This window comes from Danio rerio, chromosome 21, assembly GCF_049306965.1.
Source record: "Danio rerio strain Tuebingen ecotype United States chromosome 21, GRCz12tu, whole genome shotgun sequence".
Lineage (NCBI taxonomy): Eukaryota > Metazoa > Chordata > Actinopteri > Cypriniformes > Danionidae > Danio > Danio rerio.
Window position 1 is genome coordinate 5,490,003 of NC_133196.1, and position 27,704 is coordinate 5,517,706.

At 35.8% G+C, this 27,704-nt stretch overlaps 1 protein-coding gene across 47 annotated transcripts in view; it reads right to left on the reverse strand.

The window, feature by feature from the left end:
* Positions 1 to 27,704, reverse strand: part of cdk5rap2 (CDK5 regulatory subunit associated protein 2) — an 87,707-nt gene that overhangs the window by 5,091 nt on the left and 54,912 nt on the right. For 8 of the 47 annotated variants that reach the window (XM_073934305.1, XM_073934291.1, XM_073934312.1 and 5 more), the window contains 14 exons: positions 25,988 to 26,092; positions 23,505 to 23,901; positions 20,465 to 20,685; positions 19,729 to 19,789; positions 18,389 to 18,579; positions 13,344 to 13,622; positions 11,360 to 11,485; positions 11,151 to 11,264; positions 8,486 to 8,612; positions 5,129 to 5,247; positions 4,585 to 4,788; positions 3,467 to 3,526; positions 3,007 to 3,197; positions 2,761 to 2,889 (listed from right to left, as the gene is read on the reverse strand). In XM_073934305.1, coding sequence (XP_073790406.1) covers positions 2,761 to 2,889; positions 3,007 to 3,197; positions 3,467 to 3,526; positions 4,585 to 4,788; positions 5,129 to 5,247; positions 8,486 to 8,612; positions 11,151 to 11,264; positions 11,360 to 11,485; positions 13,344 to 13,622; positions 18,389 to 18,579; positions 19,729 to 19,789; positions 20,465 to 20,685; positions 23,505 to 23,901; positions 25,988 to 26,092 — 2,324 coding nt within the window. Of the gene's footprint in view, positions 1 to 2,760; positions 2,890 to 3,006; positions 3,198 to 3,466; positions 3,527 to 4,584; positions 4,789 to 5,128; positions 5,248 to 8,485; positions 8,613 to 11,150; positions 11,268 to 11,359; positions 11,597 to 12,741; positions 13,623 to 18,388; positions 18,580 to 18,741; positions 19,000 to 19,105; positions 19,247 to 19,728; positions 19,790 to 20,464; positions 20,686 to 23,504; positions 23,902 to 25,987; positions 26,093 to 27,704 lie in introns of those variants that run through there. The other 39 variants (XM_073934304.1, XM_073934290.1, XM_073934310.1 and 36 more) reach the window with 9 other exon arrangements.

Sequence of the window (27,704 nt, forward strand, 5' to 3'; positions counted from 1 at the left end):
GAATGGATTCAAGTAATCTGGAGAAATTATTCATATCAAAATATATTTACACTTAATATTGCAACGTCAGATTGTCCAATACCGGGCAGCTTTAGTTAGAGTTTTATCTCAAGAAGACTGTTCCCAAGAACTTCACAATGGATTCATAGCTCGTTTCCACTGAGTGGTACGGTAGGGTACACTTTTATGGAGATTTCCACTGTCAAAAGATACCTAGAAGCGAATTGTACGGTGCCACTTTTTGGAGATCCTTTTGGCCCAATTCCACTGAGTGGTACAGCATGGTACAGTACAGGTCACCTTTATCAGACTTGTGTTTCCACTGCCTAAAGGGTACCAATGGTATTCTTTTGGTGGCCGTGGTGTATGATAGAAAGTTTCAGTTGTCGTCATTCTCGTTTGAGAAAATACAGTACAGCTCATATCATATGAGAAGCACTTCTCACAAACAGACGCTTTATACACAAATACTTGTGTAAAAATGTTCATTACTAACCTTACTACCAATATGATTTGATTATAACTGCAGATCAATGACAAAATAATGAGAAATAGCCTACTGTAATGTCTGCAGTTTTGTATGCAACATATGTGAACACATACAGACCCTTACAGTCTCTGATATGTTACAGAAAAACTACAAACAGCAGACATTTAGTTCTTATTTGGGTTCAAAAACAACACGCAGTTTAAAGCTCACAGTCAGTCCTAACCCCTCATCTGTCTCTGTAATCTTCACCAGCACATGTAAACTCTGTTAGAGAGTCATTCCATTATTGAGAGTTTATAATAGTCCGTAAGGTGATGATAGTTACATGGCAGTTTGTTCATGTTTTAGGTTGCTGAAAGAATCATTTACTCCTTTGTTTTTTCCAGCCTCTCCTTTGTTTTTTTGCGCTTCACTCTTGCTTTTGTCCGTTTCTGAAAGGATTGGGTGTCAGAAGCACTTCAATAATCATGCGCACGCTATTATCATTAGATCAAGAAGTTCGTTATTATCAAATATAGACACTCGGCAAGGGCAAGCGAAAAAGCTAAACTGCTCGCGCTTAGGCAGCCTTGTAAAAGAACTACGGGGCCAAGGGTAGTTTCTGCTTATCTCCTCTTCGACCATGGCTTGTTATTATATCTATATAGTATTACGGCGTAATGTCGCGATTGTGTATTTAAAACATGGTGGTTCCTTTGTTTTCATTCTGGGTTGTTGCAGTGACGCATCTCTGTAAACCAATAGCATTCAGGTGCCTTTTGGTAACCCTTTTTGTTGTGCTAAAAAGTGGTATGGGACAGTTCGCAGTAATGCATATATTATTATACCTGTTCATACAGTTAAAAGCAGAAGTTTACATACACTATAAAAAGGCACATAACCATTTAAAAAAAAGTCAGATGTTAATGTGACAAATTTTTCTCTTTTAGGTAAGTTAGAATTATCAAATTAGTTCTGTTAATGCTGTTATGCTTAATAGCAGAATAGTGAGAGAGATGTTTTTTGAGAAATTGTTATAACTTTTCTTGAATGTCAAGATTACATAGAATAAGATTATTCTGCCTCTGAAAAAGCTCAGATGATGGTGTCAAGGTTTTGGAAGTTTCTGATTGGCTAATTGACAACATTTGAGTTAATTGGAGGCACAACTGTGGAACAGTATTTAAGAAAAACCTCAAACACACTTCCTTGTGTGACAACATGGGAAAATCAACAAGCCAGAATCAACAAAAAAGCCAGATTACAATTTGCTAAATTACACTAGGAGAAAGATTTTTGGAGACATGTCCTGTGGGCTGATGGAGCTAAGATTGAACTGTTTGGCCATAATGACCAGTGTTACATTTGGAGGACAAAGGGGAAAGCGCACAAGCCTAGGAACACCATCCCAACTGTGAAGTATGAGGGCGGCAGCATCATGTTGTGGGGCTGTTTTGCTGCAGGAGGGACTGGTCCATTTCACAGCATAGATGGCATCATGAGGAAAGAACATTATGTAGAAATACTGAAGCAACATCTCAAGACATCAGCCAGGAAATTAAAACTTGGCCACAAATGGGTCTTCCAAACAGACCATGACCCTACGCATACTGCCAAATTAGTTCAAATGTGTTTCAAGCACAACAGAGTGAATGTTTTAGAGTGGCCATCACAAAGCCCTGATCTCAAGCCTATAGAAAATTTGTGGGCAGAGTTGAAAAAGTTTGTGCGAGCAAGACAGCCAACAAATCTGACTCAGTTACACCAGTTCTGTCAGGAGGAATGGGCCAAAATTCCTTCAAACTATTGTGAGAAGCTTGTGGAAGGACACCCAAAACATTTGACCAAAGTTATACTGTTTAAAAGCAAAGCTGAAATTTATTTACCAAGGAAATTTATGTAGAATTTATGTTTTGACAGTCTAGAAACTAATGGAAAAAAATAAATAAATAAATAAATAAATAAATTCTCTCATTATTCTGGCATTTAGCAAATGTAAATCATTTAGGTAATCCTAACGGACCAAAAATAGTAAATGTTTAGTATGATTTACAAGCAGACATCTTTTAAAAAATGGTCATGTTACTTTTTTAGAGTGTATGTAAACTTATGGTTTCAACTGTAAATATCAAATTTGTATATTTTAATTCCCTATTTACATTGTATTTTTAAAATTCCTTTATTTTCAGTGTTTTTCCTGTCAGTCATTCTGCTGCACTGTGGAAATTCCTTGTACGTGGAAATAAACATGACAATAAAGATGTTTCTGATTTATTGATTGTGTGTGTTACCTGCTGTGAGTGTGTGTCTCCTGAAGGCACAGAGACTCTCCAGAGCAGTTTGAGGAGTCGTGCGGCCTCTTCCAGAACCTGCTGCATGGTGTTCACACCTCCAGAAACACTTTTTAGCTGATCCACACTCTGACACACACAAAACATGGAGTCATTCCTGTGTCTGAGTTATCGCAATGTATGTATGTGAGTGTCTATGATGTGTGTTTCTGTCTATGTGAACATATCGTATGTTTGTGTGCTCACCCTGCCGCAGTCATGGATCTGTGTCTCCAGGTCTGCAGTAAGTCTCTTGGCTTCAGTGATCTGTTTGCGCAGGGCGTTATAGTCCTCTATCAGCCCCAGAACATGTCGTCCACGTCTGTCTGCCCACAGCCGGTGACCCGGAACCAGCCGAGAGGGAGCGTTGGACCCAGAGTCTGCTGAACTGCCACCGTCTAAACACATTAAAATTTTACATTGACTTTTATTTCCAAAAGTGATCATTTTAATACATTCTACTGACAATAATTCAGCATGCTTTCTTCAATTTAATCTAGAATAAATGAACTCATTTTCTCAATCCAAAATATAATTTCCTATTTCTTTCATTTCATTTACTGGTGAAATATGACCCTGTGAGACATTGCCTATTTTCTTTATTAAAATCTGTTCATAAACTGATGATTTAAACTTACAAAAACAGAAAAAGACAAAATATATGTACCACGTTCAGCACTGGACACATCTGTCTGTAAGTGGAGAACATCTGATTTAACTGCTTCATCTGACAGGGAGAGAGAGAGATAGAGATATTACCAAAATGAACAAGAAAAAAAGAAAAATTAAAGACCAGAATAAAAGATCAATGAAAAAGATAAACAAAAAGAACAAAAGAAAGATCAACAACCAAATCAAAAAACAATAAACAAAAAATTATTAAATTAAATAAACCAAAAGATCAATGCATGGGATAAAAGATTAAAAGAACAAAATAAAAAATAAACAAAACTAAAAGAATGAACCAAAATAAAAATAGAACAAAAACAGAATGAAAGACAAAATATAAAAAAATCAAAGAGAAGCAATAAAAATACAGAAAGAACAAAATAGATTAATATTTTTTTATAAAAGACAAAAAAACAAAAACAAAATAAAAAATAAACAAAAACAATGAACCAAAATAGAAACAAAACAAAATAAGATTGAATGACAGAATGGAGAAAGGATTGAAAGAGAAGCAATAAAAGAGAACAGAAAGAAAGATATATAAAACAGAAAGAAATAAAAATACAGCATATGGGATAAAAGACAGACCAAAAGAATGAAACAAAATAGAAACAAAAACAAAATGAGAATAAATGACAGAATGAAAAAAAGATTAAAAGCAATAAGACAAAACAGAAAGAAAAAGATAGACAGACAGACAGACAGACAGACAGACAGACAGATAGATAGATAAACAGACAGACAAAAAGACAGATAGACGAATAGATAGACACAGACAGAAAGAGAGACAGATAGACGGACAGATAGACAGATAGATAGATACACTGACAGACAGATGGACAGATAGAGGGACAGACAGACAGACAGACAGATAGACAGATAGATAGATAGACAAATAGATAGATAGATAGATAGATAGATAGATAGATAGATAGATAGATAGATAGATAGATAGATAGATAGATAGATGTTTAGTCATTTCTTAAAAGATCTAAAATTCTGAAACCTCAATCTGTGGCTTCAGCATGAAACTGCACTGTGTATGTGTCTGAGTGTGTGTGAGAGTCTGTCTGAGGGTGTGTGTGTGTGTGTGTGTGTTTGTGTGTGTGTGTGTACCTGTCTTGCTGAGCAGGTAGTTGATGTTGATGGTTGATTTGGGGTCTGTGCGGCGGCTCAGCAGCTGCTGTTCGAGTCTCTGTCTGAGTGTGCTGTTGATCTGGATGCTTCTCTCCAGCTGAACCCGCAGCTGTCTGATCTCAGCCAACAGCTCACTCATATCCACTGCTGAACCGCCTGCAGAGCTGGAGCTGCGGCCCTCACCTGCACACACACACACACACCATCTCAAATCAGTGTGCTTCAGACACCCCGTGTATGTGTGGTCCTGGACCAAATGTCCTTACAAGTATAGCAATACCAGCTATTTTGGACTGTGTGGCCAAATTGTTTGGATCTCCATGAAGCAAGTGGGTCATAAATAATTGAGCTGATTAAGTTAATAATAAATCAAATACAACATGTAAGACTGCAAAACGTTTTGTTCTGTGAGGGTTGGTTTAAGAAAGATGACAGAATATATGGTATGTGCAGTATAAAAATTATTACATCTAAGGAAAGACCCCATAACACATCAAAAACCAATGCGTGTGTGTGAACATACCTGACTGAGTGTGTGTGCTCTTCATGTGCTCGTGTACTTGCAGCTCCACACGCACAGACTGCAGGAGCTGCTGAGTGTCACTCAACTGCTGCCTCTGATGACTGTTCTCACACTGCAACCTAAAACACGCACGCACACACCTAAATCAAGGCTTCTGTCTGCATGCAAAATGTGAACATGTGAATCTCATATAACTGATTCGCTCAATTAAATCAGTCAGAATTATTACTGTATTGACAAACTGACTCTGAATGAATCAAAATGCTTAATACATTAACAATAGATTCTACAAATTGGTCAGATGATTTGCTGCTTTAGCACCAGAATCACTCAATCATCTAGAGGAATTATTGCATCGACAACTGAATCAAACAGAATGCCAACTTTATTTATAAATGACCTACCACCACCACATTATTCAGATGTGTACTGCATTATAGTTTAATCACTAACTGTATCTGTGAGGTCAGTGTGTCTTTTGGTCACTGGATATTCATTTTAGAAACAGATATTGAAAAACGAGCCATTTTTTGATTTTCGTTTTAGATTTAAAAACAAAAAAAATCGGCGTCCACGATAACTCCCTCAATATATATATATTGAGGGAGTTATCGGAGACACCGTCCTCTCTATTCCATCGCCCTAGACGCGGATATAACTGAGGGTGTGGGTGGTGAGGGTAGTGTCGGGGACACCACCCACTCTATTCTGCCGCCCTAGGTGCCTGACTAGGTCGCCTCTATGGACACGCCGGCCCTGTGTATGTATATATATATATTAAGGGTGTCACGATCATCCAAATCCTCGATTCGAATACATTTTCGATTCTGAAGTCACGATTCGATTTTCGATTATGAATAATTAATTAATTAATGACAAATTAATTATTTGTAGCCTACCGTTTAAACTACCTGACCTGCATGGTCTTTGTTTTACCCATAAACAAATCATACAGTAAATGAATAAAGGCAAGATACACACATAATTACCACCTGTCAATCACTTTTTTCTGCGGGACTCGTGAATAGGCAGTGATCTGTGTCGTTATAATGGCGTCAGTAAAAAAGATGCACAACCAACAGGAACCAGCCAACAGTATCTGAGGTGTTTGCTAAAATGACTAATTACAAGTGAGTGAAAGATTGAAGCAGTCTACTGATCCTCTGACTGCCTGGACCTGCTGTCTCGAGCGCATGGCTGTGTGTGTGTCTGTGTGGTCACGTGATGTGCATTTTCAGAGGTAGAGAGGAAGGAGGGCTGCTCAGAAATGCTACACGCCACTGTGGATGTCAAATCGTTGTCGTTCTAAAATGCCATTTAAAAACAAAGACAGTGTAAACAGGGCCTGAGTGTGTACTTTTCGTGAGCGGATTTGCAACGGGGGCGGGCGGAGGATCGCGATGCCGGTGTTGTCTATCGGACGAACCGTACGTAATACGTACAGAGCAGAGCTTGCAAAACTGTGTTTTTTTTTTCATCGACAACACGAACGTTGTCAACATAACTCATTGGAAATTCAAAATGCTTACACACCGGCGACTTCATTGAAAGAGGAGAGGGTTTAAGTTCTGTCGACGGGTCTCCTGCTTCTGCAGTTTAACAAGCTCTTCAACAAGCCTGTTATTTTGCCTGCTTGGCAAGCCAAGCTGACGTGACTTGGGGGCGTGGCAGCATCGACGATTCTATTTTTTGATTCGATAATCAAAATTGAGCATAAATTTCGATCGATTTCGATTAAAAATCGAAATCGTGACACCCCTAATATATATAAATATATATATGCTTATAAGTTATATTAGGCAATAGAATAGGTTGCATTTGGGGTGGAGACTTACATAACATAGGTCTTAAAGCTCATTATATACCAAAGCAAAATTTTTGTAATGTCCAATAGTCCGGGAGACATTGGGATAGGATCCTATAGTAGGCTAGCCTGTGTGTGGTTTTTTTTTTTTGGAGGGGGAGGTGTGCCCCAGTAGAGCTTTATGTCTAGCAACACCCCTGCTGTACACTATACTTTTAATTTAACAAAACATTTCTTAAAAATAAGTAAATAAATAAATAAATAGACCTTTAAAAAATAATTATCGTCATGTATCTAAAATATGCACAGTAATGGGTCCTGGCTGAAGGTTCCAGATCACCAGTTAACTACACATAAATGTGGAGTTATTACCATTAAAGCAATGTTATTGTAAAAAAAAATTTTTAAACCAAACCATATTAACAAAAATAAACTGTGGGCAAAAAAAGCAAGTGAAAAACATACCGTGTGATAATAAAAGGATGATCACACCCACATGGTTAAGGTTAGGCCCATTAACCATTGTTTGAAGAGATTATTAAAGCGAAAGCAACTGGTGCTGCTAACAAAAAGACAAATCTGGAGCTCTTACAAGCTGCAAGACTGGGTGCATTAGCATAACTTTTTTGTCTAGTCTATTTGAAGGAGAACCTATCCCACCAGTTGTGTTCCTAGATGAGGTTGCTTCACGCAAGGAAACGGTAGCGCGCACGCTTTTTTAAACAGTTGCGCATCACATCAGCCGTTAGCGCAAGTGATTATCCTCTTATTCTGCATTCACCTGCTTTCTTTTGTTAGAGTGAACACTTAGTTTTGTCAGTCGTGCAGCTTCTCGATTCTAAGAACGCATTTGCACGCATATTGGGTCATCCTTATTGGCGAACTCTGCTTTTAAGAAAACTTCAACTTAAAAATTGTTTTCAAACAGTCAAAGTGGCTAGTGGAGGTGACTGTCTAACCCGCTAGAGCTGAAATCTACCTGCATTTGGCGGGTGTTAATGTCAAGCCCTGTATATAAATCAGTGGATCTTATTGATGCATTTATTTGGTAAAATTGCTACATTTTACTGTCATTCAACGTGTTTTTAGTCATTATCAATACACAATAATAAATCACACGTAGCGATTACGGCATTAACAAACTATGTTGTTTCTAAAATGTAAAACTGCTAAAATACTAATTGGTTACTGGTTGCAGATCTCATTGATGAATGCTAATGTGGTGTAACAAACAACTTGAGTTGTGCTGTTCAACAACTTAAAAATGCAAAGTCCACATAATGACTGTGTGTGTGTGTGTGTGTGTGTGTGTGTGTGTGTGTGTGTGTGTAATATAACCCTCTCATTACCAAATTGCCATATTTACCTCCGGCCTGGATTACAAATAATTGCAATAATTAAAACAACTCATTACACCGGCTCTCTGACACATGATAGATAAACACACACATTACATGACACTGGATCACTGTGTGTGACATGCGGCTGATCTTTTTAATAGGAAACACACTTTACTGTAGATGAATGTACTGTATGATGTGTGTGTGTGGTACCTGTACAGGTTGTCCTGTAGTTGCAATCGCTCTTGTTTCAGTGTTTCACATTCATTTCTGCTCATCTCCAGTTTAGCGGTTCGTCTGGCTAAAGTCTCCCTCAACCGGTCGTTCTCCTTTTGTTTATCTGATTAACATACAGAAATATATAAAATTGTCATTTTTTTAAAATCACAATTGAAAGTTTATATATTTTTTCATGCATTTCTGACATTTTGGCCTCAAAAGTCAGAGTTCACATGTTCACACTTTTATTTCAGCAAAATTCAGATTTTTCAATCTTGCAACTTGAAATTTCATTCCTCTGAAGTTCTGTAAACATCTTGTAAATCTGATATTTGTTCCTCTAAATTCTGTTTACATCTTGCAAATCTGATGTTCCTCAGACAGTTTACATTTTGCAATTTTCCCACAAATTCTGGCTATCAAAAGTAAAAAAAAAAAGGACAATTTTTAGCTGTAATCTTAAAATTTACTTTAAAAAAACTTTTTTTTTTTAAAGCTTACATATTTTATTTCTGAATTTTCCTCACTGCAAATTCTGCATTTATCAAACAAATTTGTAAATTATAAAACTGTAAAATTATAAGCTTACTTCTCAGAAATTTGACGGTATTTTAGCATTTGGGAGTTAACATTTCAGAATTCTGACTTTTTTCCCCAAAAGTTCTAAGCCTACACTGCAAAAAAAAATGCTTTCTTTACTTGGACTTTTTGTCTTCTTTCTAGTCCAAATATCTAAAAATTCTTAAATCAAGAAGAATTTTCTAGACAAGCAAAACATATTGTCTTGTTTTTAGAAATAATATGCCAATATTAAGTGAGTTTTTCCTTAAATCAAGCAAAATAATCTGCCCATGGGTTAAGCAAAATGATCCTATTTTTCCCTTTGACAAGATTATTTCTCAACCCATTGGCAGATTATTTTGCTTGTTTTAGGGAAAAACTCACTTAATTTTAGCATAATATTTCTTAAAACAAGACAATATGTTTTGCTTGTCAAGAAAATTCTTCTTGATTAAAGAATTTCTAGATATTTGGACTAGAAACAAGACAAAAAAATCTGGGAAAGCATTTTTGCAGTGTACATTTAGTAATTTTCTTGCAAATTCCCTTCTAAAAATTCAGCTTACGTTTCACATTTCAGCCCTTTCATTTGAGAACATTTCATTGGTACCACTATAATAAACCGAGGTATTGATTGCGCGTATGAAGTAAGGACAGGTGAAAGACTGTTGTATTCATGGAATTTGATACCGCACGCCGAATGAAAAGAAAAAATTTCTGCATTTCACAATGCGGGTGTCTGTGGTCCTTTACAGACTCGATAGGTGCAGAGAATAGTGTCAAACAGCTGTGTGTGTATGGAATATCCTGTCATCAAATGCGGCGAAAGGTCCTATATGACAGTAATAGTTTGATTAAGGAGCTTACATGTCTGCACTGCACTTCAATATTGTCAATAGGCATGGGATGAGAAATGGCTTCATGGTATACCGCGGTTTGGAGAAGTCAAGGTTTCTAAAACTTTCTGTTATATCGTTCCTAAGGTATGTGTAATTTTTAATTATGTTTTTTTGTTTTTGTTTTTTAGGACAACAGTATCTCCAGCAGAAAAGATATCTAAAGATGCTGTTTTAAATTGTACAGAAAATAGTGTTTTTGAATCAAATGAAGAAAGCAGAAGTCAACAATTCATTTGAATTATTCAGCCCGACATGTTTACTGCTCTAAAACACTTTAAATGTTTCTCAAAGTAAAATATATTGTTCAAATGGGGAAAAAAGGTTTTGTTTTTAACCCAGACATTAAAAAAGAATTATTTACGAGCAGTAAGCACAATACAGTGAAACCGTGATATTTTTATCCAAAGCTATCATACCATCGAAACCCTATACCGGCCTATGCTAATTGCCACTAAAATACTCCACGTCTTTATTTTATTTCTGTTTATGACTTTAGTTCAATTAAGTTAATCAAAAATCGCTGTTTACATGGTAGGCTCCTAATCAGAATATTGTCTTACTCTTATTCAAATCTGAGTATTGGTGTCCATGTAAATGTACTCAATGACTACTCAAGCACCAACTCTAGAAAAAGAGTTCACAGATTCTAATGACAGCCTTTCCAAACAAATGATCAAAAAATATATATTAATGCAATTCATGTATATAAAATATGAATTGATGTATACTTTAAACTTCAATTATATTGCTTAATTAAAATGATTTGAATACATTTTTTTTTTGTCAAATAAAATGTTTTTCTAGAGTCTTCCACCATAATTTTGTTGCTCAAAAGTATCGGCTCAGGCACCATTTTGGCACCGGTACCGTTTTAAAAGTATCGATTTACTGTAGCCACGGTATCGAAATAACCCCAAACAATACCCAACCCTAACAGTTAGTAGGTAAAAGTTAAGTTTAGGTTATGGGTAGGATCAGGAATGCAGAATAAGATCATACTTTATAACAACTAATGTCTAATATCTTAATAATATGCTGGTAATAAGCTAATATTCAATGGCATGAATTGTAAATACATGAATTGCATGTAATTAAATTTTTAAAGATAACGATTACTTTCCTCTCAAAATTCAGATTTACTGACACATACACTAATGTGAAAAGCTAACAAAGTTGTTTCAACACTTAAGAGGTTTTACCTCGGGCTCCCTGGTTGAGCTGCTCTTTGAGACTGTGGTTTTGAGCCAGAAGGAAGTGAAGTTCACTGCTGATGTGACTCTGATCCTCAGATCCAGCGATGAAGATGTTGGTGGCTGCTGATCACACACACAAACACAAACACTCATGTTCAGAAAAATAGTAATAGTAGCATGAAATGACCTTGGATGAAGACTGTGTTTTTATTCACCTGGGTCTTTCTCAGCTTCCAGTAACTTTTTTTCTAGCTGTTCTCGGAGTCTTTCATTGGTTCTGATCGTCTCTTCAAGACGCTGACGCAATGCTCGGATCTCCTGCAGGTGTTCTGCTAACAGATCTACAACAGAAAGATGGAAAACTTCTTAGCTCTTGTCCAGTCTAGTCTTGTCTCGTCTCGCTATTGTGTAGGCTCCAGTGCCAGTCTTTGATTTTGTTTCAGCCTCTTTTCCTTAGGCCCCGTTTACACTAGTGCGTTTTAGTTTTAAAACGGCGTTTTAGAATGAAAACGATCCGCGTCCACACTCGCGTTTCACCCAGCGTTTCTGAACAGCTCTCCGTCCACACCAAAACGCTGAAAACGCACATCACGTGACCACACACACACTCTCAGGCAAGCGCTGTAGCCAATCTACCCAGATGAGAGCTGTGCTAGTCGGACTTCTCATCAAGCATCTCCCGCTGGATCTAACCTCACTATATTTATTAAACGGAATATTTCTTTCATCTTGTTGTCTTTATTTAACGACATATTCATTGGACATTGGAATCTATTACTTGTTCTCAGGTAACGTGTTTTGGCTAAGCGCAAAGATAAGTTAATGATTAATGTAAGCACGTACATTCTGTATATTGACTGATCGCTTGCCTTTATTTCCTATAATGTATAAACTTATTGTATGTTATACTTTTATAATGGCCATTATCGATTAAAACTGATATTCAGCAAAGAGAGGGTGTGTTTCGTATTTTCACTGAAATTGAAAGGAGGCAGTTGTTGTAGGCTCCGTTTTGTTATAAATATGCACACAGTGAAGATGACGCTCATATTTGCAGCACGGCGCCTCAACATTTTTGCTGTCTGTTTAGTTGTTAATATTAAAATGAAAATAGGCAGTTCCTTATATCATGTTTACATTTTATTGTTGAGAAAGTAAAACAAAGTAGCCAGGGTGATGTGAATGAAGTTATAAAGTACACTGTTCCCTTTGAAGATTTACCCGTGTCCTCGGTATAGTCTGTTTTCCATATCAAACTGAGAAGAAGAGACTGCAGCCATGATCAAACTTGCGAAGTTTTAACTTACACGGAGAAGATGCAGGACTGAACTGTGCGTGTTAGGCTACTTAATATTCAGGAAAAGCCCCAATCAGAGAGGCCAATGTCTGCAGCCCCGCCTCCGTTTTCAAATGTCTCCGTTTTCCATCATCCACACTGAGACGGAGCAGCTGCGTTTCAGAATGAAAACGGCCTCTCCAGCGTTTTCGAAACGCTCCGTTTTCGGCGCTCGAGAACTCCGGCGTAGTGTGGACGGATGGCGTAACCGTAGCAAAACTTATGCGTTTTCAAACTAAAACGCATTAGTGTAAACGGGGCCTTAGTCAGACCGTCCCTGCTACAGACCAGCCAGGGTTTCCTCGCTTCTCTACACTTCCTGCTCCAGTCCCTCTCCACTGCCCATCAGCGATCTCCTCCTCCAGTCGCCTTGCACTCTAACTGCATTCTCTCTTCCTGGCACCACAGCACTAATAGAGCTTCTGACCAATTTCTATGGCTCGCTCATGGGGGTAGCGTGGTGGCGGAGTGGGTAGCGATATCGCCTCACAGCAATAAGGTCGCTGGTTCGAGCCTCGGCTAGGTCAGTTGGTATTTTTGTGTGGAGTTAGCATGTTCTCCCCGTATACGCATGGGCTTCCTCCAAGTGCTCCGGTTTCCCCCACAGCCCAAAGACATGTGCTGTAGGTGAACTGGGTAAGCTAAATTGGCTGTAGTGTATGTGTGTGAATGAGTTCGCATGGGTGTTTCCCAGTGATGGGTTGCATCTGGAAGGGCATTTAAAATGAAGATCTAAAACAAGTTGAATCAAGATTAGAATCTATAAGTATGCAGTTCCTGGGCTTAATAAAACGACATGTTTTTTTAACATGATATACAGTTGAATGGATTTTGTAGCAATGAGAGTTGACTGCGGGCTCTACCTGAGTTGATGGTCTTGCTAGTGTACGTGTTCTGCTTCTCAGGTTGTTTGTCTTGGGTCTGTGGACTGTGTTTTATAATGGATCGTGTGAGGTCTAGTTCACTTCTGAGTGTAGTGTTGAGCTCCTCACTGCTCCTCAGCTGCTCTTGTAGACGGCAGTTCTCCCGCTGGAGGATCCGGACACGTGGCTCTGCTCCATCAGCCACGCCCCCTTCTGAAGCTCTGCCTCCAGACACCAGCCCTGTGTCTGTAAATGCATCCCCATTGGTCGCCTTCGGCCCTATTGAAACATGACATGATTTGTTTACATCGGCATACAAGAATAAACAAGACATTAGAAAAATCTATTTTGCAGATGATTTTTTTGGAATTAATGTTTAGTACACATTGCTTTAAAAATACACTACTAGCATTCTCAGTCTGATTTTGGCACTGAAGAATCATTTATGATGTTTAAAACAAACGTTTATTGCTTAATACATAATACATAATGCACAATACATATTTTATAATGCATAATAATGCATATTTTAGCATAATCCATTTTTTCAGGAGTCATTAATAAATAAGCAGCATTTTGTAGAACATTTTCACATGGAAGTATTTTGTAACAAATGTTTTTACGTTTTACATTAATTAATTTAGCAGATGCTTTTTTACTTTACACAAAATAAAGGGAATATAAATTTGTCATTTGTAAAGCAACAAAATAGAGACATATATTAATTAAACAGTTTTTGGATTAAAATGTGTATTTCTCACATTAAACCTAGAAAAAAATGTAAGCAGGGATATTAAATATAAGCATTTATGATTTGTCCATTTTATTGTAACATACTGTTAACTATTTTTTCAAAATTTGACATTTAAAAACTTTTATTGATCACATTTATTTACATTTATTAAATGAAAAAATGTAAATGCAAATACTAAATAACGCATTATAAATGTCATAAATTAATAGTTTTTCCATTTTCGTTTTTTTTGTAATCCGGCAAAATAAAGACATACATTAATTAAACTATTCATTTAGTTTCAAACCGAGCTTCACAATCTCTTACATGTTTTAAAGTAGCTTCATTACTAACTAAAACTAATGATTTTTTTTGCTAGATTTTAGATTAAAAACTTTTATTTCTTACATTTATTAAACCTAAAACAAAAATATATTACATGTAAATATATATTTGTTTTACTTAGAATAAAAACAGAAGAGGGGAAAAATGAAAAAGCGGTTGTCAAAGGGGTCACGAAATCAAGTCACAATACATTTGAAGCACATTATCACACATTGTTTACAATGCCATACTCAGTCCATTTTTGCCAAAATTTGTTGGACTTTGAGTCAAGTCTCAGGTTAAATGTCTCTCCATACCATGTATTTCCTTTACAATTCCTATCAAATTGAGCCCTTGATGGAGGATCAACCTGAAACAAATATCGAGTTATGGCTTTTTTGCTACTTACTAAAAGTATCTGAATTAAGTGTTTGTCAATCAATGGAGCAATTTGAGGCATTTTTTTTTTAAATTTCAATCACTACTTCATACCGGAATGGTTGTATTTTTCAAAAATTGCGAAAATAGTAAGCCATTTAGATTTAACCTAATCTCCAACAAGAGCCCAAACTTTTAATACCAGTACGCAATGCAATGCAATGCAATGTGATAAATCCACATAACATTACATAAACAAAAACTACAAGAAATATAGTAATAGTAAAATAATAATAGGAATAAGGAAAAATAAAGAATAAGTAATTATTTTTAAATATTTAATTATTATAATAATTAGAAAAATAATAAATATAAATAACAACAAATGAAAATTAATAATAATAATATTAAGTAAATAAAAAGAACAATAACAAAAATAAATAAACAAATAATAATAATAATAAAAATAAATAACATTATATAGACAAATGTGTACATTAAAGATCTGGACATCAGATATCAGCTGAAAAAATCTCCATGTTTATTGCACAAAGCAATGATCAGGATCCAGGATGACTGCCTTACTTTGTACAATTGTATTCTATTGATCTCAGTCTTGATACTGTACATTTATTTTTTATGTTTTTTTCTGTTAACTTCTATTCATTTGATACCCTATTTTAATTAAGTTAATTAGGTGAATTGATATACATCATCATATTGTTTATTCAGCCTGTATGCTTTGTTAATAATAATAATAATAATAATAAAATATACATAAAAAACATTATATAAACAATACTAAACACCAAAATCTTTCCTATAATTCAAGACAACAATGCATCAACACCACTTAAAGTGGACAGTCAATTGAAAAAAGTAACGCTCATTCATTTTACCTTCCTGTTTGGAGGCTTTTAACACCTTCCTCCATTTGTCACGAGAGACTGGATTATGAACCACTATTTGTTCACTCATTTCCAGAACTGAACTATTGTTAAACTTACTATAACACTAAGAGAGTATATCAATACAGCTTAAATAACAATAACTCTAAGTCGTCAGTCCAAAACAAACTGCAAACACGGTGAAGTCCATCACATCTCCAATCTCTCCATCTATTGTCTTCCTGTTGCTGGAAACCTAAACCGGGTCACTTTTAAACCAAGACTAGCTGTACCAAATTCCTCCTGTTAGCTAGTGTATCGAGGGTAAATCCAGAGTTAGAGAGAGGTAATCCAGCATTTAGTCTTGATCTGTCTTTATTACAGAGTCAAATCTATCCGTTTGAGACTCAACACACCCGCTCAGGGCTCTTAAAGGCTCTCAGGAGGGCAGAGGAGATAACAGAGTGTCCTGAATAATGTATTTATAAGAGCCAGTAACGGGACACCAGCCACAGCTCATGTCGTTTCACTACTCCACTCCAAATACTCAAGCCGCAGATTAACAGAAAAGGATGAATGCATACTTAATATACCAGAGGATATACTTTCTAGATTCTCTTGCTCACAGCAGGCACTCAAACGAGAGTGCATCACCCTTATATAGTAAATAATTTGAGGCTAAGAAAATATTGAGATGTAAACATTTTATATTTCCAGTACACAATATATTTATAGAATAAGACATTAAAAACCAAAAAAATAAAAAAGGTAAAAAAATAAAATAAAAATACAGTTGAAGTAAGAATTAGTAGCCCCCCTGAATTATTTGCCCCCCTGTTTATTATTTTTATTTTTTCAAATATAGACGCGACTGCGAGCTCTCTGGACAAAGTTAAAACCGCTCTGACTTTTAGACTGCCTCATAAAACAACAACAGGACACGGCAGATTTTGCTCTTTTTGGCTTTGTGGCTGTACATCAAGACAATGACAAAGTTTGTTTGAGCTCGAGTCATCCATGGCTCGTTATTATATGCATATAGTATTACGGTGTAATGTCTTGGCTGTGTATTTAAAACATAGCTCCACCTATTGGTACCCTTTCTCGTGATTGATACCCTTTCGAAAGGGTGCTTAAAAAGTGGTACTGTACGGTTAGGTTTGATATGCCTTTTGACAGTGGAAACGGCCATAAAAGCGTACCGTACCAAACCGTACCACTCAGTGGAAACAGGCCATATGTAGTGTAATTCATTAATGAAGAGTTGTAAATATATATACAATATAATGCTCATTCATAAATAATTATCTTTATTATAAAATATTATAAAATTTTAAATGTGGTTCTATTGGATTTTTTGTTTTTGCTTTTACATACTTTGTTTTCTGTTTGGCAGAGCATATTATTTGCAGTAAATAACAACTAAACAATCCTGTATCACATGTTTCATTGACAGTTTTCTTCATCAATAAGATATGATTGACTTGGATTTAAGTTGCCTCGATTTAAAAATGAAACTTTGGCCAGGTAGCTTTTAGCTTAGCTTACTACATTTCCCAGGGAGTAGCTTTTAGTGTAATTAAGCTAAATTTTAAGTATTTGGTTGCATGAAACATTAAAGAACTTTGTTGGAAGGATGTTAATGAATGTTTTGTTTGAATTTCACATTCTGCTGTGTTTGCAGGGACACAGTGCATTTACAATCACATATAGCTGAAGTTAAAATTATTCTGTGTGGTCTAGTGTGCTGTAATTAATTTTGGTGGTTCCTGCACATGTCTGTAATAATAGGACAAAAGAAAAATGTCTCTATGCAAATGTCTCTATGCAAATCTATCTAATCTATGCAAAAGTTATTGTATTCCAACTGATGAGAGGTGCTGTACAAGCCACAGGGAGCAATCATTCATTCATTCATTTTCTTGTCGGCTTAGTCCCTTTATTAATCTGGGGTCGCCACAGCGGAATGAACTGCCAACTTATCCAGCAAGTTTTTACGCAGTGGATGCCCTTCCAGCCGCAACGCATCTCTGGGAAAAGGGATCAATCATTGTTTTCATATTTCACTATTCTTTTGTTTGATCAAACATAATTCACTGTGTTTGGACCACGTCAGACATATTAAAGGATTACTTATGCACATCACCTCAAAAACAGAGGAGAAATGGCCCTGAAGCGCACAGCATAAGGTAAGAGATGACAGCTGACTGTGCTATCTGGGGCTGCTTAGTGATCATAAATGTATTCTTTTCAGTTCTGCGCCATGAAAACACCACAATTCATTCGACAACTGTTTGAGATGTGAAAATAATTCAGTAAAAAGAATGCTAGATCCGTATGAGCACCGGCAAGAGCTTTCATTTGAGCTATAACTTGTACATGTGTCATATGAAAAATATGAAAACGAACCAATGTAAAATCCCCAGCTCGGGTCTCCAAAATACTGTGTATTTAAGTGTAAATAACTTTTGTACAGTAGAATAAAACCAAAGTGATCCATATGTGCATAAAATATAGATGAGGTACCGGGTCCGCGGACTTTAACTGGTTAAGCAATATTTAAGCAATTTTTTCAATTGTTTACAGAACAAAACACTGTTATATAATGACTTGCCTAATAACCCTAACTTGCCTAATTAACCTAGTTAAGCCTTTAAATGTCACTTTAAGCTGAATACTAGTATCTTGAAAAATATCTAGTCAAATTTGATGTACTGTGTTACCTGTGTGAGGCCTGCCGGGAGTGTGTCTGCAAAGAGAAGGAGGGCTGTCCTGACATGAAGACGTGCCATCATTAGACAGTCTGTCACTCATCTCAGAGTCTGAGTGCAGGTGCATTCTGGGAGCCTGGATTTGCAGTTGGTGTTGCAGAGCTTGAATGAGCTTGTCTTTCTCCTGGAGTTCTGCAGAGAGTCTGACATAAACACCAACAAATCACAACAAGAAGAATGAAACTCTCTGGAAACAATGAGAGACACAATAAAACAAAGTAACCATCAACACAACTACAACCACACCACTCAGAAAAATGAGGCTGCAAAAAAAGTAAAAGCTAAATCCCAAATCATTTACTTACAGCTGTGAATCGATTCATTTGTTCCGAAACAGGGATTAAAATTGTTACATTGTTGCTCTTTGTTCGGGGTGCGGTCCGCTTTCATGCAACAAATTGTCTCATTCATTGTAAAGTGCTACCATTATAAATGCCTTTACTATCAATAATGATTCATTAAATGAATCCTTGTTTCCTTCCAAAAATGGGAGGTGCAATTTAGAACACTTTAATGTATATGAAATGGGATAAGAGCCTAGAACTAACAGAAAAGGCCATCACCTGAGGAAAAAAAGCAAAAACAAAAGCTCAATTAACTAAGAAAGATTTGCACTGTAGAGATAACAAACACACTGCACTGCACACGACCGTTACATGCAGCACTCACAGATCAACGTAATGCTGTGTGCTAATGGCGAGATTCTGGTTTTGTCTGCACAAATAAACCATCTGGAGCTGCTGCTGATCTCTGTCGCCCTCTATCTGAGAGCGCAGGCACTGCAGCTCCTCAAACACCCAATCACAATCACTGTCAGGAGGAAGTCAGACTAAAGCGTTAAACACCGGTAAGTCTAGATCGGATATGCGGCCGGCCGGAAGTGTGATATGCACATTAATATAGGAGCATTTCTTTATGACGCTGTATAACAATAATTTATATTTTTACAGTACTGTGACGGTTGGGTTAAGGGTTGGGGTAGGCGTTAAAAAATACAATTTATTGGGTAATTTAATTTTTTTTTACGTTACTGGGACGGTTGGGGTGGGGGTAGATGTTAATAAAATACAATAAATGGGAAATTTAATAAATAATATAATTCTTGTTAACTTCCAGCTGCAAACGTATCCGATCTAGCAACAACCTCAAACACCAGCTGGGTTAATGGGTAAAAGCAGCTGCAGGTCAACCATGAAGACTCAAACATGAAGACACTTTCCTAAGATGTTAGCATTTGTTAGATTAGTGTGCATCATTCTGAGCAAGTTTGTAATGAAAAGTTTTTTTTTTACCTGAGCATCATTTCTGACTCCGCCCCCTCCTCGTTCTCCACAGCCACACCACCTGTAGAAACTGAAGAATAACAGAAAAGACAAACTAATTTATTCTGCAACATTACTGTGTATTTTGTTGCCAATAGAATACTAATTTAACAAACGAAATGTATTTTACTGTATTAATTGTCTATAAAATCCATGTTAAAGAGTTGCATGAGCTTATGCATGGTTTCCGCTACATTCATTCTTCCATGGCGGGGCGCCACACCAAAATTGATCCCGCCACAGCTACATTACAGCTTTCCATTCAAAACATATTATTTTTTTAATAGCTGTTAAAATTCGCAGCAGTTAAAATTCGCACCAAAACGTATTAAAGGGTAAGTGAATTATAACAGCGCAAACTATTCTATATCTACAATGATAAGGAACATGGTTACTTACTGAGTTATTAACACACAGCAGTACCACATGAAGAAAGGACAGACTTTGAAGGAATAAACAGTGAGGAGAGATCCATTATAGTGCACTGAACAAGTCTGAACATGTTCTGCCCACGCGAGGCAGGCAGGTCTGTACAATTACATCATTTATCGTAATTGTACTTTTGTATTAAATATATCGGCTTAATTTAGACATCGGATCGATAACGATAATGTTAAAAATAGCATTTTAACATAGATAGATAATAATTTATCGTCTGATAACGATATGGCCGCCGATATATCGTGCATCCCTAGTATGTGCTTACCCTGCTCTAGTCTCTCCAGCAGACTCAGACTGCGGTCCAACTGCTCTCTGAGCTGAGCTCCTTGATCAGAGTGCATGTCAGTGGGCTGAAGTAAGTCCTCCAGAGCCCCTCTGAGCTCCAGCAACTGTTTCCGCTGTTCCAGACCCAAACCACGAGATACGCGGATCTGCTCCCGAAGCTCACACAGCTCACGCGCCTGAGACTGCACCAGAGACTCAATTCTGCACACAGGGAAATGACATTTAAAACACAGGAAACATTGTGCAATAAGTTGATCTGTTGATTCAATCAGTAAGTTGATCGCATCTAAAAATCAAACCTGTAAGAGTTTCTTTTTTTCAGATGAAAATAAAAAAAAACAATATTTGCCAGTCTCCACATAACTTCCTCAGAAAAGAAGTATAAAAGTAAACCAAAAGAAAAAAAAGTAACCCAAAAATAGTTTGGTTAGCCATGTTCTTTTAGGATTACACAGAATATTTATTTTTCATTTTTGAAGCCTAAAGTTACTGATTTAGTTTTTTTCAAAATCAGCGAAATAATTGCAACATTTCACATTGTTTTGCAATGAAAATACTCATACAAAAATATTTTTAACTGAGATAATTTTTTTTTACTTCAATAGCATTAAGCTCTGTATTTTTCATAAAGAAAACAAAATAGTGAAGTAAACTTCAAATTTAATATATATATTTTTAAAAATCCATCCATCTTCAACCCTTTCATAAAGATATCAAAATGATAAAAAATAATAATAATAATAATAAAATAAAATAAAAACGTTTTAAAAAGTTAGCTTTTAAACTGACGCCCATTTTGCGGCCTATTTTTACTAATCTCTATTTTTGTCAATATTAAAGAGTCGTTTGAATATAATCAGTTATACAAACAACTCCTTATGGCTTACACGTTAGGCTGGTGGTGCAAATATGATCATTTTGCTAATATTCAATTCAAATGGTCTCACTATTAGATTTTCCTCATATGTAGAATAAGAATTGTATAAAAATTTGCATTATTAAAATTTGACTGCTGGCTGAAATGAAAATGTTGAAGTAAATGTTTGTTGTAGTTTTACACAAAAAAAAATATTTTGAAAAGAACAATTGTCAGTAAAGTCACTAAAGTTACTCAAACTGCTTTCTGCTATCTTAAGCTATCTGTTAAACCTTTGGTAAAGCAACAATTGATTGGGACAGAATAATTATTATTATTATGCCTATTATTAAATTGTAGTATTTTAAAAGCAATTTAAACTACCCCATGTACAATAAAATGCAAAAAGATGTAATCAATTACATCAGGTTTGCACTTTTTTTTCGTGTGCTTGAATGTTAAAATGACCCTCCTATGACTTATCAGTCAGTGATATGGCCCCCTGCCAATTTGATTTTGAAACCCTTGTTCTATGTTTTTAATATTATAGCCAAAACCAAATTATTGGGTTATTTAGAGCATAAATATGCATTTCAGGTAAGTTGTCTGCTATAATGTTTTGAAAATATTATAAATTTACAACAATGTTTTGCCATTTGTTTGATTTTGAGTCTAATTCTGATTGTGGAATTCCAAAATTTTAGAGGGACTGAAATAATAAAAATAATACACACTCAAAAATTAAAGATACAAAATCTGTCACTGTGGTGGTACCTTTTCAAAAGGTAAACTTTTGTACCATACAGGTGGGCATTAGTATCTTTAGGGTAGACTTTTGTACCTGTAAGGTTCACTTTTGTAACTTTAAAGTACTTTAAGGTGCTAAGACCTGTACTTAGACATGTTAAGAACAAAAATGTACCTTTTGAAAAGTTACTGCCCCAGTCACAGATTTTGTACTTTTTTTTGAGAGTGTAATAATAAAGATAAAATCTTCTTTGTTCAGCAAAACAAATTAATACAGTTAGATTGTGTGCATTATTAATACTTTGCAAAAAATGTTTTTCTTGGTTTGTCTTGTTTTTAAAAATAACAAAATATCCTTAAAATCAAGAGTAAATTTCTAAACAAAATTGCCTTTTGTTTTGTTTTCAGATAAAAGTCAAATTTAAGTTTTTTTTTTTAAATAAACACAATAATCTGCCAGTGTAGCAAGTAAAAATACTCTTGTTTTCGGTCTGAAATAAGTTTATTTTACTTAACGCATTGGCAGATTATTTAGCTTCTTTTAAGGACAAACTGGTAACATTTTACTTGAAGGGGTGTTCATAAGACTGTCAAGAATCCTCTATAATCATGACATGACAGGAATGTGAATGAGATTTTATGCATGCTTATTACATTTGTCATTAAGTGTCATTTATTCAGTTATGACATTCTAAATTCAAAGATGTCATTGTTTGTTATGACAACCTGACAAACAAATAAATCACAACCTGTTTTTTTTCCACATTACCAAGACAAAACTTGTCATAAATCTGTCATAAACATGACTGGGTCATTAATATGTAATGAATTTTATAACTGCATCATTCTTTTTGACCTCAACTACAGTATTACAAGCTGAATTTGTCATTAATATGCAATATATTAATAACGCTGCTAAAAAAATTTTGATAGAGTAATACAGACACTTTTAACGAGACATTTGAATAACAAAAACAGTTTGTTCCACTCAAAAAGTGATCAGAAAAATATTCACAATAATTATAAAGACCTCATGACGATCATGTTTATGACAGATTTATGACAAGCTATGGTGACTTGTTTATGACAAGTTGTCATAACAAACAATGTCATCTTTGCACTTAAAACTACAAAACTGAGCAAATGACACTTAACAACAATTGTCATAAGCATGCACAAAATCGCATAACATGTATAGTTTCATGACAGTCTTATGATCACCCCCTTCAAGTAAAGTTACAGAAAAACTAATTTAATTTTAAATGACCTATTTCTGAAAACATTACAATTTTTTACTTCTTGATATAAGATTTTGTTTTAGATATTTAGACTAGAAAAAAGACACAAACTCTATGTAGGAAAACTTTTTTTTGCAGTGTAAATCAGATATAATTTAAAGTATAAATGTTGATGATACCTGGAAGGAGAGCCTGGTTGGCTGCTTCTGTTCAGGCTTCTTTCTCTCTCCAGCTCAGTGTTCAGCTGGGCGATCTGAGCCTTCATCATCTTGGTTTCCTCTTCTTCGCCTGCTGTAAGGTCAGAAGTCACACTCAGCAGCTCAGATGATAAAGACTTCTTCCTCAGCTGTCTCTGCAGGTGCTGGATGACTCTGTGCTGTCCTTCGATCTGCGACCGGAGCTGCTGAATGTGCATGTTGGAGTCAGCGTGTGGTTCAGAGGGCCGAGGAGAGCTTAGGCCAGGAGACGAGGGGTACGAGGGGCTGGAGGTGGTGCTCATATCTGGAGAAAACCTGTCCTGAGGGCCTGAGAGGACTGGAGAGAGAGCAGGAACCAACCGCAAAACACCGTCCACATCTGAACAAATAGAGAAAGACAAATGGGCAGATTTACTTAATTAACCCTTGTGTGATGTTAAGGATGTTTTCATTCATTCTGGGGTGATTGTGAGTTTTAATTTGGCCACAACTTTCTCTGTGTTTCAGCAAGTGGAATCATTTTTGGTTATACAACTTATTTGTCACGTATTTTGGGAAAATGCTTTGAAATATTTCGCAAATTCAACACACTCTTGGCAAATTTACAATACCTTTGTTAAGTTGGTGGCTGGTTTTGCCCAACTGACCTCCATTATAATGACATTTTTGATGGCAAGCCATGAAAATGACAAATTTGAACTCTTCCCAACAGGGAAAACCACCAACAATAAAGAGTGCATGATAATTTGCAGTCATGGCTTTGCAATCAAATAAATGTCAAGATAATAGAAGTCAATGGGACAAAAATAGCCACTAACATAATAAAAGGGTAGTCAATTTGAACAATACACAAGGGTTGATAAATAAATAATTAACACAAAACAATGGAGAAAGAAGATGGCAATTCTCAGGGCAAGATGCCACATTAGTGATTATGAAACATGATTTGGTCATGCAGAAAAAGTAATGGATGCCATGTTAAAGCACACATTATAAAACAATTAAGCAAGGGTAAGGAATAAGAGCACCTCAAATTTAAAATTCTGTCATTATTTACTTACTTTTGTCCATGTTTCTTTGAGTATATGATATAATTGCATGTATACCTATACTTTATACTAATAAAAACTGGAAATATTTATATGTATAGATGGAGATGGATGGCTAAATGTTATATGTAGGATTAATATATATATATATATATATATATATATATATATATATATATATATATATATATATATATATATATACATATATATATACACAGTATATATATATATATATATATATATATATATATATATATATATATATATATATACATACAGTATATATATATATATATACACACACACACACACACACACACACATACAGTATATATATATATATATATATATATATATATATATATATATATATATATATATATATATATATATATATATATATATATGGATGGATAAAGGGATTGAAGGATATATATGGATGGATGTATATATGTGTACAGATGGATGGATTGACATATATATGGATGGATGAGCATATATAGAGAGGAATGGATGAATATATAGAAGGATTGATTTAGATATGAAAATGGATGAATGGATAGATGGATGAATATATGGAGAAGGATAGATGGATATATGGAGATGATGGATAGATATATATGGAGATAGATGGATATATGGAGATGGGTGGATTAATATATATGGAAATGGAGGGATGATATGGAGATGGATGGATATGGAGATGGATGGCTATATATATATATATAAAGAGAGAGAGAGAGAGAGAGAGAGATGAAAGAATAAATAGATGGATATATAGATGATATACGGAGATGAATGAATGAATATATATGGATGGATGGAGATGGATATACATGAATGGATATATGGAAATAAATGATTGAATGATTATATATGGATGGATGGATCAAAATAAGTTAAACGGATAGTCCACCCAAAAATAAATAAGTTGAACACAAACAAAGATACACCTAAAAACCCGTAACCATTGACTTCCATAGTTATTTTGTTTTCCTACGATAAAAGTTAATGGTTTTTAACATTTTCCAAAATTTATATATATTTTTTAAGAGAATAAAGACACTCAAACAGGTTTTAAACAAGTGAAGGGCGAGTAAATAATGACAGAAATTTCATTTTTTGGGTGAATGATCCCTTTAACATTCTTTGATAGTCCAACATAAAGCCGTTAAATAAAAACAACCCAATAATCAAAGGGGTTATCAAAAAATGACAATATTTTACATTTTGGCTTCAATTTTAAATACCCAAAGTGTTAAGTCACCATCTCTAAAAGTGATCACCAGTGTTCATTATGAGCATGCAGTCAGTAAGAGCAAAGCATGAATCCTCAGTGCAGATCTGAAGTGGTCTTTCCATGCAGAAACCCTGTCATGCACTCGTTAAAACAAAGCGTTTCCCCCTGTCTACCTGTGCTACTGCCCTCCACCTCCGTCTCACTCCTTCCACTCGTTTCGTACCCGAGGTCCTGCGCCTCCACCTGCACCCCTTTATCATCCCGTTCACCAGGGGGCGCTAAAGCACACACAGAGTTGAGAATAGCAGCCCCGGACAGACAAATGAGCAGCAACAACTGATATTTAAATGCATTTTACACAAACAGCCTTTTTTATTGACCTAAAAGCATCAGAATTTATCTTTACTTTTTGGTTAATATCAGCAGCGTTACAAAATATTATACTCAGTTTGGGCCTCTAAACCTTCCTCCTTAGCCACAAGCTTCATTTTCTGACTATATCAAATTATATGAGACACAAAGGTCTGATATATCACACAATATACTCAAAAAGGAAACTTGTTTATAGTTTTAAGTATATTTAAAACATGTCAGCCTTCACAGGGCTTCATGCTGTCCCAGATCCTTATGATAAAGCATAGCTGATTCTAGATCAGCACTGATTAAAATTTGATCGCAATTTTACCAGAGGAAGAAGTAATGTATATTCATAAAGCACATTTATCGAGTATGGTCATACACCCAAAGCGCTTTACAATCATGAGGGGGGTCTCTCCACACCACCACCAATGTGCAGTATTCACTTGGATGATGCAACGGCAGCCACAGGACAACGGCGCCAGTGCGCTCACTACACCAGCTATAGGTGGAGTGAAGAGACAGTGATACAGCCAATTTGGTGGATGGGGATGATTGGGAGGCCATGATCGTAAGGGCCGATGGAGAGAATTTGGCCAGGACACCAGGGTAACACCTCTACTCTTTACCAGATATGCCATGGGATTTTTATTGACCACAGAGAGTCAGGACCTCGGTTTAATGTCTCATCCGAAAAACGGCGCCCACTGACAGTACATTGTCCTCTTCACTATACTGGGGCATAAGAATTCACACAGACCGCAGGATGAGCGCCCCCTGCCTGCGTCATTAACAACACTTCCAACAGCAACCTAGTTTTCCCATGTGGTCTCCCATTCAGGTACTGACCAGGCTCAGCCCCGCTTAGCTTCAGCGAGTAACCAGTCTTAGGCTGAAGGGTGATATGGCTGTGGCTGCTACAGAAGTGGATGTGGATGAATAATTGTTTGTGGACAATGCAGTTCCAAACTTGCAATTCCAGATTGATAAACTTTTTCATACAAAGTTTGCATTGAGTTTGAATATAAAAGTCAAGTAAAGGATAGTTAACCCAAAAAAACAAAAGTTTTGGAACATTTACATTTAGCAGACGCTTTTATCCAAAGCGACTTACAAATGAGGACAAGGAAGCAATTTACACAACTATAAGAGCAACAATGAATAAGTGCTATAGGCAAGTTTCAGGTCTGTAAAGTCTAAGAAGGAAAGTATTAGTAATTTTTTTTTTTTTTTTTTGGGTACAGTTAACCACTTGAGAGAGAGTAAATAGTGAGTAAATATACATTTCTGAGTAAACTATCCCTTTAACCAGGGTTTACAAATTTTGTACCACCTTTGGCCTTAAAAAAATCAAGAGGCAGTGATGGCAACCTACAGAGGAAGCTGGTCATGTATTTAATTACACTTAATATTAGGCAATATTTTACGTAACCGAATACAGATATATTGCAAAAGGTGTTTGTTTCAAGTAGGAATATGTTCATTATTGGATAAAACCTCAGCCTCATATTAAGCAAGGAAAACCCCTGCCTT